At 44.1% G+C, this 17,335-nt stretch overlaps 1 protein-coding gene across 5 annotated transcripts; it reads left to right on the top strand.

The window, feature by feature from the left end:
* Positions 1 to 7,739: 7,739 nt before the first annotated feature.
* slitrk4 (SLIT and NTRK-like family, member 4) lies at positions 7,740 to 15,931 on the top strand. 5 transcript variants are annotated; one of them, XM_019870083.1, is made up of 4 exons: positions 7,740 to 9,032; positions 9,678 to 11,774; positions 14,818 to 15,246; positions 15,516 to 15,931. In XM_019870083.1, the coding sequence occupies exons 2-4, from the start codon at positions 9,722 to 9,724 to the stop codon at positions 15,662 to 15,664; spliced, it is 2,631 nt and encodes an 876-aa protein (XP_019725642.1). In that variant the 5' UTR covers positions 7,740 to 9,032; positions 9,678 to 9,721; the 3' UTR covers positions 15,665 to 15,931. The 5 variants fall into 5 exon arrangements, with proteins under 5 accessions (XP_019725642.1, XP_019725643.1, XP_019725645.1 ...); XM_019870084.1 differs by having other exon boundaries at positions 9,678 to 11,783; positions 14,827 to 15,246; XM_019870086.1 differs by having other exon boundaries at positions 14,818 to 15,607.
* The last annotated feature ends 1,404 nt before the right edge of the window (positions 15,932 to 17,335 follow it).

Below are 17,335 nucleotides of genomic sequence, written 5' to 3'. Positions count from 1 at the left end.
ATATATATATATATACACACACACATACACACACACACACACACTGTATATTCTATCCGTCCATCCATTTTCTATTCTGCTTATCCTCACCAGGGTCGCGGGCGTGCCGGAGCAGAGCCTATCCCAGCTGTCTTCAGGCAGTAGACAGTGCGTTTGGTTAACCTGTCATGTATGTTTTGGGAGGATTATTACCCAGAGAAAACCCACACAGGCAAGAAAACCACATAGGAAGGCCGGTGCCGGAATTGAACCCTGTACCTCTGCACTGTGAGGCCGACGCACTAACCAGTCGACCACCATGCTGCTGTGTGTGTGTGTGTGTGTGTGTGTCTGTGTGCGTGCGTGCGTGCATGCGTGCGCGTTTTGGTCAAATGAGCCATGCTTAAACGATCAAAGTCATCTAGTTTCATTAAATAATTCATGTCAACCTGTATTTTTGTTGAACAAAATAAAAGAAGCACAACCTTGATCTGCTGCTCAAAGCAATAAAAGACAAAAGCAAAATAGCCACATGCCATGCCTTGTGTGTGCAGATAAAAACATGAGAGTCCATGATAATGTTGATATTTGACAGTCTTGGACATGTTGCTGTTCTCTGGCTGTGAGTGGCTGGAGGGAAACAGGCCCACTTGAACAACAAAGCTGTTATATGCATATACAGCACATATATGAAATGAAAAGCTTAATATACAATATACCCCCCGCCCGTGAAACCAACTGAGCTAGTCTTTCTTGAGCATTTGCTGAGCAATAGGACCTGGCCCTTTTAGCCCAATTAACCTCTGTCTGTTTTTTATGCGTCTCCCTGGATGAATTTGATAAACTCTGTACTGAACCCTGACTCACATCGTGGTTCCGTACCCCAAAGAGATACTCCAGACTGTTGATACATTCTCCAAAGTGTTAAGCAGCAGGGAACCAGCACTTGGAAGGATTGAGCTGTCATACATACGTTCAGATGTTTATCTGCTGTCTCCATGCACTCTGCAACACAACATTCGAGGACACTCTTTACACTCAGCTGTAATAAATAGGCGAGCACCTCACACTGCGGTGCATGCTGTTAAATTAATAATGAGCTATGAAACAGTGCCAATTTATGTAAAACTACCCAGCAATGCTGGCGTTTATTTTCCTTTCATCACCATTTGAGAGAGTAATGGGCCGCACTCTGCCCCAAACAGGTTGTCACTATCAGGGTTAAAGCTGTCATGCCGAGCTGATAACGACAATAATTGAGCCAGGACTAGCACAATCTGAAATTGGGTCATGCTTTCGCTGAAAGTATTTCCACATCATTATCAAAGGTTAGAATGAAAACAGGATTTTGTGGCATATCTTTAGAAACTTGAGAAATCGTGGCTCGTCAAGTGGAAAGAATGGTGGTGTTTGTCCATGATGAGGATATCTGGGCAGGCAAGGTGCAAGGTTAATTGCTTGCTCAGATATTCGAAATAAGTGGTTTGCTGTATTTCACACATTGAAATGAGCCAATTTAAGATTTTGACCTCATGCTAACAACTATATTCATGCATGAAGAGCTCAGATCAGGGTTTGCATTTCATGTTCCAGATGATGCCTTACAATCGTGCGTTGGCGGGGTCACCTTGTTTCGCACCTGTGTTCCATTTGCCAATCAGTGTGATCAACGAGAAAAAAAATCCAAACCTGTTGGCCCTTATGTGGAACTATGTTGGTAAATTATGAGTTCACTGTGATTAATTAGTTTTGGGTTTTTAGTTAAATTAAACTGTCGAGACCTGATTACTGCCAGATTTTTCTGAATAAAAAATCATTTACATAGTGCCGATTCGACAAAGTGAAGTTGTGTACAGTATCTAAAAAGAATGAAATGCATCATGCCACGAGCCAAAGAAATTCAAGGACACGTCAGAAAATGAATGAAATCTACCACTGTAGCTTACAAAGCCATTTTCAAGGCTTTGGGACTCCAGCAAGTCAAAGTCAAAGGTGTTATCTGCAAAAAAAAAAAAAAAGAACACTGGAAACAGTGACAAGATTCTCAGGAGTGATTGGCCAACCAAAATTACATTGAGAGTGCAACAATGACTCATACAGGTTGCCACAAAACAACTCAGAATGACATCCAAAAAACTGCAGGCAGCACAGACCTCATTATGGGCACTGTTCAGGACTCAACCACAAGAAATGCACTGGGCAAAAATGACATCCATGTCAGCGATCCAAGGCAAAAATTCTTACCGACAAAAAGAACATAAATGGTCGTCTCACTTTTGCATCAAAAGCATGTTGATGAATGTCGAGACTTTCGGAGAAATATGTTGTGGACTAAAATGATAAAAGGATTGATCTCTCTGGAAGATGTGTGTTAGGTGTCATCTAGTGTATGAATAATACAGCATTTGACATTAAAAAAATCATGCCAGCAGTCAAACATGTTGGTGTGATGTTGAAGGGCTGCTTTGCTTATTCAGGACCTGAATGACATACTGTGATTAATGGGACAATGATTTCTGCTTGAAAATTTCACAGATGAACAGCGATCACTTTTTGACCTCAGGATCAAGTGCTTTTGGATTACGCAGCAGAACAACAACCCGAAACACACCAGAAAATCCAGCTCTAATGAGTGAAAAAAAAACAACTAAATGAAGGCCCCACACACACACACACACACACACACACACACACACACACACACACACACACACACACACACACACACACACACACACACACGAATGAGGCGCTGTGGTGATTCATCATGAATGAATCACCACAAACACTTGATTTTCATTATTATTCCCAATGGTTTCACAACCAGTGAGAATGCAATGACTTTTCCACAATTGACCATATAGGTTTGGGTTTTTTGCATCTGTTAAGTATTAATTATTTTTATTTACAAACTGCATTTTGTGTTTTCTTGGGTCTGGGATATCTCAGGGTAGTTCTGAGGAAGCACGGCCTGTCACAGGAGGTGCTAGGGCAGTTCTACACAACAGCCATCAAATCAATCCTGTGTTCTTCCATCACGGTTTGGTTTGGGGCCACCACAAAAAAAAAAGACAAAATCCGACTGCAACGGAGAGTTAGGACTGTGGGAAAAAGCAGTGGCACCGCCCTACCCACTCTTGAGGACTTACACACCGCAAGAACCAAGACAAGGGCACGGAAAATCCGACTGGACCACACCTTTCCCAACTACTCCCCTCAGGCAAGCGCCACCAATCCATGCGCACAAAATCCAGCAGACATTCAAACAGCTTCTTCCCTCTTGCCATTAACTCCCTAAACAGTAACCCAAATCTACCTGTATAGTGCCTCTTTGCAATTTTGCACACCTCTGTGAAACAGCATTACCACAATAATCATTATAGCTCCAGCTCTGTAATTACTTGAACCATTGTCACTGATCTATATTCCACAGCACCAGACACTTGAAAGCGCTCAAAGGACATCTGTACAATTGCACACTTAAACTTTTTCTACAAATACTGCTACTGGTAACTTTAAAATGGAGCAATGATTATCTGCACCAATTGCACAACTGTTATAGTATTGTATTCTACCACAGATCACTTAGCTCTGCTTGATACTTTGCACATCATCTCACAGCTCTCATCGGGTGGTACTACCGCACAACGGTACCCTTACAAGACGGAATGTCTTTCCATACTTATTTGTCATGTCCTTGTTTATCGTAGTTGCTTGTTATTGATGATACTAGTGTAGCCTGTACTACCGGAGACAAATTCCATGTGTGTCCTACATACTTGGCCAATAAAGATGATTCTGATTCTACCAGGCAAAGCACAAACACAATTATAACGTCATTATTAAGTGAATATCTTCTCCTGACAGTGACATGGAAGAAGATGACCCAGGGATCAAGTGTTCTGGGTAGGGAATTTTGGCTTGATCCACTCCATTGTGTAATACGGGCTGGGTGACAAGGTCGAGTGGAGTCTCCATCTCCAGTCAATACAGCATCATAGAGGACCTAAAACTCCTTCCCTCATGGGCAGTGAGCAAGGCAAAATTAGTTCTGGGCGTAGAAATATATATAGATTTTTTTTCCTATTGAGTATCTCACTGAAAAGGAAGGAAAAAATTAGCACAAAATAATAGCCGTTTTATGACCAAGGCTGTGTTTAGACTTTGGCAGCTTAATTTACTACATTTAATGCAGTTTGCTGGGAAACCCAGCCGCTGGGGGGCAGTGCCCTCCCCTGGGGGTGCACTGTTCCCCAGTGCCGGTCCCAAGCCCGGAGAAATGGGGAGGGTTGCGTCAGGAATGGCATCCGGCGTAAAACTTTTGCCAAGACGACCATGCGAGTTGGTAGGACGGTTTACAGGGGCGGATGGAAATTACTGACTCGCTGTGGCGACCCCTGAATAGGGACGTGCCGAAAGGAGAAGAAGAAGAATAATGCAGTTTGCTGGGAACTGTTATGTACTGTAAATATGGATTGCAGATTACAATTAAATACTGCATGTCTGCTTTGAGTTCACTGAAGTAAATTGGAATTAAACCATATCCTTGTGTAGACTTGTGCAGCAAGATGAGGGCAACATATAGGATCAAAATTTTCTGCAATGGAACGTTCCTAATATTTACAGTAACTGTCTACAAAGCAAGTTCCTAGAATTCTTCTAAGTGCTTGTAAAATGCTTTGTTTTATTGCAATGAATGTGATTCAGTGCACAGATGAGATTTTGTCTAATGGTTTGTCTGTGGTCGCAGCCACATGGCAAGCCTATCCAACGACAACTGAGGTTGAAGCAGTCTGCCAAATGTCTGGCTCATTTTCTAGTATGCCCGCTTCCCTCCAGCCACTCACAGCCAGAGAACAGCAACATGTCCAAGACTGTCAAATATCAGCATTCTCATGGACTCTCATGTTTTAATCTGCACACATAAGACATGCGACTATTTTGCTTTTGTGCTTTATTGCTTTGAGCAGCAGATGATGGGTTGCTTCTTTAAAGCATTTCTTGTTCAACAAAACTACAGGTTTACATGAATTATTTAATGAAACTAGGTGACTTTGATCTTTTAAGCCTCTCTCATTTGACCAAAAACGCATTTACTCTATAATTTAATTACCCAGGTTTTCGTAGTGCGTCAGGACTACACAACTGTGAAAATGTGCAAACTGCGTGATGAAAATAAATACTGTATGACCAGTGCAATGGATCTTCATATATTTGAGGATTTTATCATTTTAAATTAATATTGTAGAGAATCTACGTTCTTTTCATGGCATTTTTCACATGAGTCATTTTGACATGATCTAATTCAAATTTTGTAAAGTTTTTCGTAGTTTATTGGCTAAAACAAAACATTTTATGGCAAAAAAATGTGAGTACATTCAATGGCAGATGTGTTTCAGTAAGCTCAGGTGTGAGGCGAATTTCCTTTCTGTTTGATTTTAGGACAACTGTAAATTGAGTAGTGATGGGAAATTAAAGCTTCATGAACCAGTTGGGCTGTTTATTGAGCCCTCTAGAGGGCAACACAGGGTTCGAAGCACACTGACTTACCATTTCTTAAACCCTTTATTTTAACCAACAGTGCCATCTAGATGAGTAAAAAAGATACAACGACTGGTTCATGAGGCATCTTGAAGCATTTTGCCCTTACTAATTATCACTATCATGCACAGGGGATCCTCTCGGTGTACAACAGGGTTCTGTTTCTGTTCCCTGAATTTGTAATGTATGTACTGAATGTCGTCGCTGTTACGTTTTGGGTGATGGTAGTTGGAGGACCCCAAAAAGCAGTGGGGCAGAGAGGAGCAGGGTGGACTGACCAAGATGTATTGAACAACAATGAAAACTGAAGTACTCAAACAAAGTCCTTAAATTCACAAGAAACCAAAGTAGCAAAAAAAACCTATGACAGAAAACAAAATGTGACAGCAGCACACAGACACAGACACTCACACTCACACACACTCTCACACACACACACACACACACACACACACACACACACAATGATCCAACAAAGACTGACTGAACCCAGGTAACTAAAATCCAAGCAAGGTGACGAGACAACGAGAAACACCTGGACAAGACACAAAGGGTTGAGGGAGCTGATTGGTTAAAACACAAGGGCCACGGATGACGAGAACAGGTGGAGACAAAAAGGGCATATCAGAAACAAAAACATAATAGTCACACACTAATGCAGTGTGGTAAGGTCATAATAATATTAAATATTGGTATGAAAAAACATTTTGTGGAACTCCCAAATTTAAAAAAAAAAGGGCGTTAACTGAATGTGACTTTGTCCACTGTGTAACTATGCACCAATCATTGATGTTTATTTGCTGGACTTCGGTGAGTGGGAACCGAACCCGCACTGCCTGCACACAAGTCAAGTAAGTGAAGCACTGTACCATGAGTGAAGACTTCGCTGCAAAAAAAGAGCATTTTCAAATAACCTACGAGGTCACTGGATTATTGATTATAATGGTGCTATAACAATGCATACATTCTCTTGGAGTCACCGATGGGAATCTTGGGTTCAGTTTCCCGTCATAAATGATTTGAATGTGACTGGTTGAATAGGATGAGTAGTATAGAAAATGGAATAATACATGGCTGGAATTCGTGTCCCATGAGACAAATGCAGGCGGCCCGCTACCCAACTGGTTAGCACATCAGCCTCACAGTGCAGATGTCGTGGGTTCAATCCTGGCTCCGGCCTTCATATGTGGATTTTTCATGTTCTCCCCGTGCCTGCGTGGGTTTTCTCCGGGAACTCCTGTTTCCTCCCACATTCCAAAAACATGCATGGCAGGCTGATTGAACACTCTAAATTGTCCTTACGTGTGAGTGTGAGTGCGGATGGTTGTTTGTCTCTGTGTGCCCTGCAATTGGCTGGCAACCGATTCAGGGCGTCCCCCGCCTACTGCCCCAAAACAGCTGGGATAGGCTCCAGCACCCCCCGTGACCCTTGTGAGGTTAAAGCGGTTCAGAAAATGGATGGATGGATGGATGAATGAGATAAATGTACCTGGTAATTTTAGTGAGAAAAAGCTATCTCGCATCAAAACACCACATCTACTGTTGGCCTGAGACTTTTGTATAGTACCACTGAAGATCAATGATCATGACATGACTAGATTTGCATACTTTGGGGAAATTTAAAGCAAGAGTCTTAAGGCTTCAGGCACTCCTTGCACCACCCCATCCATCTCCACTTCCATCTCTTCCCTCTTGTAATATGCAGCGGGCCTCTGACTGACTGATATCCCACCTCCTCGCTGCCGGTCTGACTGCAGCACTCTTGAACAATAGCTCTCTCTCCTCCTCCCCAACTCTTCCATTTAAAATGCGGCTCACAGGCGCGTTCGTACCCTGTTTTTTAAGCGTGCACACACACGCGCAGTCTCCCCAAGCCCCCCTCCTCCCTTTTCCCGATCGGATGCCAAGAATGATACGGCGGGGCTGGGCCGCGCAGCTCGAATTCAAGCGGACAATTTGGCACGTGAATCATTTCAAATGTCTTCACCTTTTGGTTAGTGACAGATGAATTCTACTTCATACAGAAGGACAAACGACACATGGGAGCCTATATGGAAGACTTTTCTTGATGAAAAAAAAATACTAAAATTATGATACTGTAGAGGATGTTGTGTGAGCTCATTTTTTCTCTCTCTCTCTCTCTCTCTCTCTCTCTCTCTCTCTCTCTCTCTCTCTCTCTCTCTCTCTCTCTCTGGCTCGCTTTCTCTCTCGCTCCCCCTCCCTCCACCCTCTCAGTCTCTGCATCCTCCTCCGGTGGTGTCGGAGGCTCAGTGAATGCGGCTGAGAGTGGAGCGAGAACGCGCCTGACACGGATACTGTGCAGTTTTACAGGAGGGAAACTAGAAGCTTCCGTCCTGTCACTCCTTTTTTTCGCACTCCGGATCAAGTGGCTGTATGAATCGTAACTTTCTTGCTCTGAGTTGATTTTTGTTCTTAGCTCTTTTTTTCTAATGGTGGAAAGCGCAGAGCTTGCTGCCGATCACCTGCACCGCATCGGACTAGCAGTCGAATAACTGCATTATTCATTTTTACGCACCAGTTTGTGCTGTCTCTCTTGTTGCCTACGACTAATTAAAAAACAAACAAACAAAGATTATACGCGATGTTGCCGTAATTAGAACTCAACCTTTTCGTTTTGTGTGGCTAAAAACGTTTTTTTTTTCTTTCTGCTGCAACTGACAAATTGACAGTGTTCAAGGATGAATACAAATGGGATTCGTGCGGCGAATGGAAAACTAACATATCATCTGTACATGGGAGAACTATACACTAATAAGAATGGGAGCGCGTTGCCTTTTGATTCGTGAAAAAAAACCACATTCCCCGTGCGCAACTTCAGCACTTCGGATCCTGTCAAACATACCACTGTTTATTAAACGGATGATCGGTGGCGGCTGAGCCGGACGCACAGCTTTGACAGTCCTCCTGTTACCCCCTCCAGTTGTCAATATACATAATACGATTCCAAGGATGGCTGACTTGTGGCATCGCATCACGAACCTTGTGGACCTTCCCACGCCTAGGAGTCGCCGGACGAGCCATCAAGATCTCTAGAATCTGCCCTCCGCCGCCCCCTCCCCCTCCCTTGTGTTGCATCTCACAGTCCTTACCGCAATCCATTCGGCTCTTTCCTTTTCATCTTATAACATCGCAAATGTTCTCCCGTTCCCATGGAGGTGGGACAACCTTGGGACTCAAGCAAGCAGTGGGGGTGATTTTTTTTTTTAAGCACGCGCAACCCGTGAGCAAGAGACGCATCGGGTGAAATAGGAGCCCACCCTGCTCGCCCGTCTCCCCAGCACCCTCCCTAACCACCCGGATCCAAGCCAGCGCGCCTGGCTTTCCGTTGATGTGCAGCAGTCTGCATGGAAATGAAGGAGCGGGGAAGCCTTGTTGCTTCCGTGAAATGTGTGTTTCCTCCGCGGCTGGGAGTGCTTCAGCGGCACCTTTCCATCCATGTCCCGCGAATGCCGCCCCGAGTCTCCAAAAGGAGTCACCCACATCAGCTTTAGGTAGGTATTCATTTAGTTTTATGCGTTTTTGCATGATCTGCTATGTTTGGTGCAGCTGAAAAATGTGCATTTCCCCAAACATTTTGAAACTGTTATTAGTCGAGACAGTTTCAACTCTCCTATACGTGCTGTCAGATGATTTCCAAAAGAACCTCAATGTGCTGGCATTAAACCAGACCGTTGAGGAGAAATAAAGAGAAATGTGTGGTTAGTCTTTGATTATGATGAAGAGACGGAACAACATTTGGGTCTCCATTCCATGTCTTTTACAAATAAACAAACAAGCAAACAGTGATATATGTGCAACAGCTGGTGTCTTCTCCATTTCCTGAGCATATGTTGCTTTTTTTTTTAGCCCAAAGCATTTGTGTTGCTCAGCAAACAGGGCGATTTGTGTCACAACCCAAATTATTCTGTTGCAATTTTGTATTAATTAAGGGACTTGGGAACACATGAATAAATATATAGTTTGATTCAAATTCATTTGATATCTTCAGGCGAGAACATTTATTCATTGACGTACCGAGATCCAAATCAATTTTGAACCGGGATTTTAATGATGACCATATAGTTTGATAATTGTGTTAACGGTGTATGATGTGGTGTGTATGCTTGTGCATGCACCTGACTGTTTTTTCTTTCCAGAGGCTACTAAATGATTTTCTGGGGGCGGATTTTTAATCGGCGAGATGATGCTCATTCTCCTGCTGGCAACCTTTTCCTCTTCAATCTCAAGCTCCTCCCTCTCATCCCCCTCCATGTCAGATGGACTCCCAATGGCAGACCCTTCTGCTCCGGACTTGATGTCAGAGACTTGCAGTGCCTGCTCCTGCTTGTCGGTGGAAAATGTGCTGTACGTCAACTGTGAAAAGATCACTGTATATCGACCGACGCAACTCATTCCGCCTGTGTCATCATTGTACCACCTCAACTTCCAAAATAACCTCTTAATTATTCTCTACCCAAACTCGTTCCTCAACTTCACCCATGCTGTATCTCTGCAGCTGGGGAACAATCAGCTGCAGAACATTGAAGGTGGCGCATTCATGGGGATGAGTGCGTTGAAACAGCTGCACCTCAACAACAATGAGTTGAAGGTGCTGCAAGCAGACACGTTTCAAGGAATAGAAAACTTGGAGTACCTTCAAGCAGACTACAACTTGATAAAGTACATCGAAAAGGGAGCGTTCAACAAACTGCACAAGTTGAAAGTGCTGATTCTGAATGACAATCTAATACAGGCACTTCCTGACAACATATTTCGCTTTGCCTCCCTCACACACCTGGATATAAGAGGAAACAGGATCCAGAAGCTTCCGTATTTGGGAGTGCTGGAGCACATCGGCCGGATTGTCGAGCTACAGTTGGATGATAACCCCTGGAATTGTACCTGCGACTTGGCACCTCTCAAGGCATGGCTTGAAAACATGCCTTATAATATTTTTATCGGGGAGGCCATCTGTGAAACGCCGAGCGACTTGTATGGAAGGCTGCTGAAAGAAACTAATAAGCAAGAGCTTTGCCCAATGGGTACGGGAAGTGACTTTGATGTTCGAATGCCACCCGCACTCCCCGATACGGGTCAGACATCCCCACCGACCTCCGTGGCTGCAATGACCACAAAATCGCCGAAAACCACAGACTCGTCCAAGATGTACGGTAATGGGATTGTAGCCGGTTTGCCCCCTTTTGGAAGAAATAGCCAGATCGTTTCCTTTCAGACTCGGAGCCCCCCAGTGTTATGCCCGCAGCCTTGCAGCTGTAAAACCCACCCTTCAGACTTTGGCATTAGCGTCAGTTGTCAGGAAAGAAACATCAAGTTTCTGGCAGATCTTATTCCGAAACCGCCAAATGCCAAGAAACTTCACTTGAGCGGCAATTACATTCGTGACATCAGCCCGAATGATTTCCACGAATTTGAAGGTCTCGATTTACTTCATCTCGGCAGCAACCAAATTGTCAGCGTCCAGAAAGGTGTGTTTGCTAACCTCACTAATCTAAGAAGACTGTATCTGAATGGAAACCAGCTCGAGCAGTTACACCCCGAGATGTTTTTGGGCCTCACAAACCTACAGTACCTATATTTGGAATACAACGCCATTAAAGAAGTCCTAGCGGGCACATTTGACTCCATGCCAAACTTGCAGCTCCTCTATCTTAATAATAATGTGCTACGGAGTCTTCCTGCCTATGTGTTTGCAGGCGTCTCTTTAGCCAAACTTAATTTGAAAAACAACCACTTCATGACCCTGCCGGTCAGCGGCGTCCTGGACCAGCTGCGCTCTTTGACCCAAATAGACCTCGAGGGCAACCCGTGGGAGTGTTCCTGCGATTTGGTCGCTCTCAAACTATGGCTAGACAAGCTCGGGGACGGAGTGGCCGCGAAAGAGGTGAGGTGCGCCTCCCCTGTGCAATTCTCCAACATTGAACTGCGCCTGCTGAAAAACGAGATCTTGTGCCCAAAACTGATTGCGCGGCCACCGTTTATTTTTACCAGCGCCACCCCGGTGTTGACTTCACTTTCGCCCGCAGGAGTTGGCAAAGCCCAGCCCGGAGGACCCGTGCCCCTCTCAATCATGATCCTGAGTATCCTTGTCGTGCTCATCCTTACGGTGTTCGTGGCCTTCTGCCTTCTAGTCTTTGTCCTCAGACGGAATAGAAAACCAGCCGGTCGGCAGGAACTGGGGAATCAGGAGTGCGGCTCCATGTCACTGCAGCTGCACCGGCACGGCCACAAGTCAGGCAAAAAAGGTTCCGTTCCAGGAGACGAATTAGGAGGCGAAACGTTTATCCCCCAGACCATCGAACACATCGGCAAGAGCCACACTTGTGGCATTGGACGTTCATCGGACATGGACGCGGGGTTTAAGTTCGCTGACTCGCAAAGGCAGAAAATTATCCTTCGCAGTTGCGGCGATAAGGATAAGGACGCACTTTCCACCTTGGAGCGCAACAAGCGCCTCAGCACAATCGACGAACTTGAGGAATTCCTACCAAATCGAGAGCCCAGCATGTTTATCCAAAACTTCCTGGACAGCAAGAGAGATTTCAGCAGCATAGGAATGGGCGGCTACGAAATCCGCTACCCGGAGAAAACTCTCGATCGAAAGATGAAGAAAGCGTCGCTGATAGGTGGGAACCACAGTAAGATTGTGGTGGAGCAAAGAAAAAGTGAGTATTACGAGCTGAAAGCCAAGCTCCAAGGAACACCTGATTACCTTCAGGTGCTTGAGGAGCAGACTGCACTGACTAAAATGTAGAAATCGTTGCGTGTGATTCAGTGCAGTGATGGCAAACAAACGCGGCAGCGTCAGACACACGCAGAGGTCGAAATACGCTCAAACAGATCAGCTTTTGTTTTGGTTTTTTTCCCCCTCCAGTTGCACGCATTATGTAACCCCCAAACCTTTTCTTTTCTATCTTCCCTTTTCTCTTTGCAGCCAGCTGTGCGCATACACTCCCTCGCACACACACACATTCAGCAAAAAAGTGCCTTCTGGAAAATCCTAATGACCAGTGCTTAGATGGACAAAATGGCTCCATACTACAAAGCTTTTACTTGGATCAACGAGGATACACGTTAAAGTGAAAGACGTTTGGATCATCCGTGCCACTCGTATGAATCGTAATCTCGACACCACAAGACAGCCTACAAACAACCAGACAGTCTTAGTATTTTTGCTGCTATGGAAATGGCGCCTTTTTTTTTCCTCCATTGTATATTGCTGGTATTATTTTATTTTCGTATTCATTTTTTTTTTTTTTTATCCCCCCAACAAATCAAATGGTTGTTGGAACTGCTTGAAAATATACCTCGCCGGCTCCCTCCCTCATTTGATAACAGAAAGGTGGAAACAGAAAAAAAAAAAAAAAAAAAAAAAAAAAAAGCGAATTGTTTTAAAAAAAAAAAAAAAAAAAATCCAGCCATATCGGCAGCCATACTGCAGAAAGATGCTTTGTTTCTTGTCGCTTGTCCCTCCACAGAGATGGCACCTTCAACAGGGACAAATTACTGCAAGGCAGCAAGGGGTTGTTGGTTCGCAGCCTTGACCGGGTCGGGGAGTCTTATTTTGAAGGTTTTCCGATCCGGTCAGCTGTTTCTTTTAGACATCCGACAAGGAAGCAGTGACAGCTCAGACTAAGGCTGAAGTGACAGCTAAAACTGTCAGCTCGGTAAGAGTTTTTTTTCTCCACTAAAATACGACCATTGTCTGAAAAAGAAACCTTAAACTAATTTCAACTAATAAGACAAGATGAATGTGATAGTGCTACCCACCACCATGTTTTTCTCCCATTTAAAAACCTCAGCTACTCTGTCAGCGCCTCCAGCAGAAGAGTCTGGTGGACCTAAGTGGACCTTAAGCCCGTACGAGTCAAATGAGATCCAAATCCTACTTCACGGTTTTTCAACTTTCGCAGGGGGTTCTGGTCCCATTCACTGCGAAAAACAAGGGATTACTGTATTAGATAAGTGAATGTCCTGTTACTCGTGACAAGCTTGATAGCAGCATTATTTTAATTTGTTGCACTCCACATACAAACTGTGTAACTATGATAAGATAAGAAAGATAAGATAAGAAAACCTTTATTAGTCTCGCAATGGAGAAATTCCCAATACACAGCAGCAAAGTTATGAAAGGAAGAAGTAGATGATGACATTGTCAAAGAATAAACACATGTAGGGGCCCTCCAAAAGCAAAAATGGAAATATCAAAGATTCCGCAGCAAGACAGAAGTGAAGAAACGCGACAAAATGACGCAAGGGAAGAGGTTGGAGCAGAAGAAAGAGTGCAGTGTTTGCCCAGTAGCACACAGCAGCATTAGAGGAGTGATGCTGAGGGGGACCCCTGATTTATGAACACAGGCACACAACAAGAATGTGTGTGGATGCCGGGCAGCAAGAATTGACATGCAGGACAGCAACGGTACAAAAAAGGCCGACCACACTGCAGCTGCGGCACTCAACACTTAGTACACTATGAATGAACGAGTGCTGAAGAGAGAAAACAGTACCCGAGGATAGCTCGAGAAGTTCAGCGTAAGTTGTCAAATCATTAAACTGTGTTGCTTGTCAGAATGATGGCTTGAAAGAGATAGGGTAAGCACTGTAGCCAAGTGTATCGTTTAAATGTATACTTCCCGACGTTACCACACTAAGTTATGGTAGGCCTTTGGACAGACGCGTCATTAGAGCAGGAATCAAATGTTCTCTGTGGTTCTTCCAGAGTATCTCCCACCTGTCCAGTGTCACCTATGTTTTGCACAGTGCTGCATTGCTCCTCTCGAAAATAAACATCCATCCATTGTCCTGTCACCCTGTTTTTTTCAAAGTCAAAACTGTCTCTGATCCAATGCTCTTTCAACATTTTGGGTTGCCGACCCCTGTTCTATACCGATGTCATGTCTGTGTGTTTTACATACTTGGCCAATAGAGATGATTCTGATTATTTTGTTTCTGTCAGTAATTGTGTGTAAATTATGTTGTAGTTTTTCTTTATTTTCTTGATGCAAATTATTGTTTTTTTTTGGAATATGTGTTTTGCTGTAGTTTTCAGGATGGATTCATTGTCAAGAAGCAATAAATTCAGCACTCAAGAGAAAAGCACTTGTGCCTATAGCTATTGAGTGCAACTAAAAGTGCTATACGTACACATATATACACAAATATATACACTCACGCACATATACATATCGAGAGAGAGAGAGAGAGAGAGAGAGAGAGAGAGAGAGAGAGAGAGAGAGAGAGAGAGAGAGAGTATTTTATGGTTAGCTTTTTTCAAGTCAGGCAAAAAAGGTTCCGTTCCAGGAGACGAATTAGGAGGCGAAACGTTTATCCCCCAGACCATCGAACACATCGGCAAGAGCCACACTTGTGGCATTGGACGTTCATCGGACATGGACGCGGGGTTTAAGTTCGCTGACTCGCAAAGGCAGAAAATTATCCTTCGCAGTTGCGGCGATAAGGATAAGGACGCACTTTCCACCTTGGAGCGCAACAAGCGCCTCAGCACAATCGACGAACTTGAGGAATTCCTACCAAATCGAGAGCCCAGCATGTTTATCCAAAACTTCCTGGACAGCAAGAGAGATTTCAGCAGCATAGGAATGGGCGGCTACGAAATCCGCTACCCGGAGAAAACTCTCGATCGAAAGATGAAGAAAGCGTCGCTGATAGGTGGGAACCACAGTAAGATTGTGGTGGAGCAAAGAAAAAGTGAGTATTACGAGCTGAAAGCCAAGCTCCAAGGAACACCTGATTACCTTCAGGTGCTTGAGGAGCAGACTGCACTGACTAAAATGTAGAAATCGTTGCGTGTGATTCAGTGCAGTGATGGCAAACAAACGCGGCAGCGTCAGACACACGCAGAGGTCGAAATACGCTCAAACAGATCAGCTTTTGTTTTGGTTTTTTTCCCCCTCCAGTTGCACGCATTATGTAACCCCCAAACCTTTTCTTTTCTATCTTCCCTTTTCTCTTTGCAGCCAGCTGTGCGCATACACTCCCTCGCACACACACACATTCAGCAAAAAAGTGCCTTCTGGAAAATCCTAATGACCAGTGCTTAGATGGACAAAATGGCTCCATACTACAAAGCTTTTACTTGGATCAACGAGGATACACGTTAAAGTGAAAGACGTTTGGATCATCCGTGCCACTCGTATGAATCGTAATCTCGACACCACAAGACAGCCTACAAACAACCAGACAGTCTTAGTATTTTTGCTGCTATGGAAATGGCGCCTTTTTTTTTCCTCCATTGTATATTGCTGGTATTATTTTATTTTCGTATTCATTTTTTTTTTTTTTACCTCCCCAACAAGTCAAATGGTTGTTGGAACTGCTTGAAAATATACCTCGCCGGCTCCCTCCCTCATTTGATAACAGAAAGGTGGAAACAGAAAAAAAAAAAAAAAAAATGAGGGCACCTCAGTCGTGTCCTTCTTGGCTGCGAAATGTACAGGTATCTGTTATTACTACTTTCTGGGATGAGTTACAAAGAACGACTCAGTGGATTCTACCTTGCTTTTTTTTTCACGTTGTAAGGATATTGGTTTGTTCTAGGGGAAACTCTCTGGGGCTGCTTGCAGACTATATGCCTTTTTTTTTCAGGATGACACACTCGTGGCAGAATACCCACTCTATGCTGAAAGGCTCAATGGCTCCAGTTTTGTGTTCATTGGAAGGCAACAATGCAAAACTCTTTCGACAGTGAGTTCATGACTTGTTTTCTTGGTGTAAAGAGCCATGTTAATATATAGTGTATTCCGAATGGAGTTGTGTTTCCTCTTCAAGTTACTATTTCAAAATGTCCGATTTTGGGTGGAAGCAAATCGGCAATGATACTGTCAAGAGATGTTTCTTCACATGAAAACCCAAGGATAAAAGAGTACAAAGCTGCTTGCCATGTAAGCGTAACTTGGAATTTATTTTGTAAGTCTTACATTATTTGTATCAGTGGGACTGGTTTGTAAAATACACTGACAAATATTTGCACACACACGCACACGCACACACACACACACACGCACACGCACACACACACACACGCACACGCACACACACACACACGCACACGCACACACACACACACGCACACGCACACACACACACACGCACACGCACACACACACACACGCACACGCACACACACACACACGCACACGCACACACACACACACGCACACGCACACACACACACACGCACACGCACACACACACACACGCACACGCACACACACACACACGCACACGCACACACACACACACGCACACGCACACACACACACACGCACACGCACACACACACACACGCACGCACACACACATGCTGTATGGCGGAACATCATCCCCTCGAGACTGCACCCCAGAGACGTCAAAGGGATCATCAATATGACTCAGTCAGTGATAACTCACCTCTTGTCAGTTCTCACTTCATAGTAAAAGAATTTCAAAACATAGTTAGTTTATTTTTCTATGCAGGGTTATTTAAAGAGATGATGGTATTATGAGAAAAAAAAAGGATAGGATGCCCTGAGAGGAACTAACTTTCATCGGAGCTAATACACGTCACGGGTAGACGTGACGAATGATTTGTTTCAATGGTTCTTGCTGTTTTCTGTTTGCTTAACAAGTTAACATGATGAACAATGGTGAAATGTGATCTGTGTTGTTTCGCACGACAAACCCGGCGGAGTCTGCGAAGGCTCACTCGGGTTCCTTATTCTTACATCTCCCACGGCATCTTGTAAAAGGTTTCTTATGAACTTATGCAACCAAAATAAATGTGCATTCAACTTGATAA

This window comes from Hippocampus comes, unplaced genomic scaffold, assembly GCF_001891065.2.
Source record: "Hippocampus comes isolate QL1 unplaced genomic scaffold, H_comes_QL1_v1.1 scaffold9, whole genome shotgun sequence".
Classification (NCBI taxonomy): domain Eukaryota; kingdom Metazoa; phylum Chordata; class Actinopteri; order Syngnathiformes; family Syngnathidae; genus Hippocampus; species Hippocampus comes.
The sequence above is the reverse complement of the archived record's forward strand: the minus strand, read 5'-3'. Positions and strand labels throughout refer to the sequence as shown.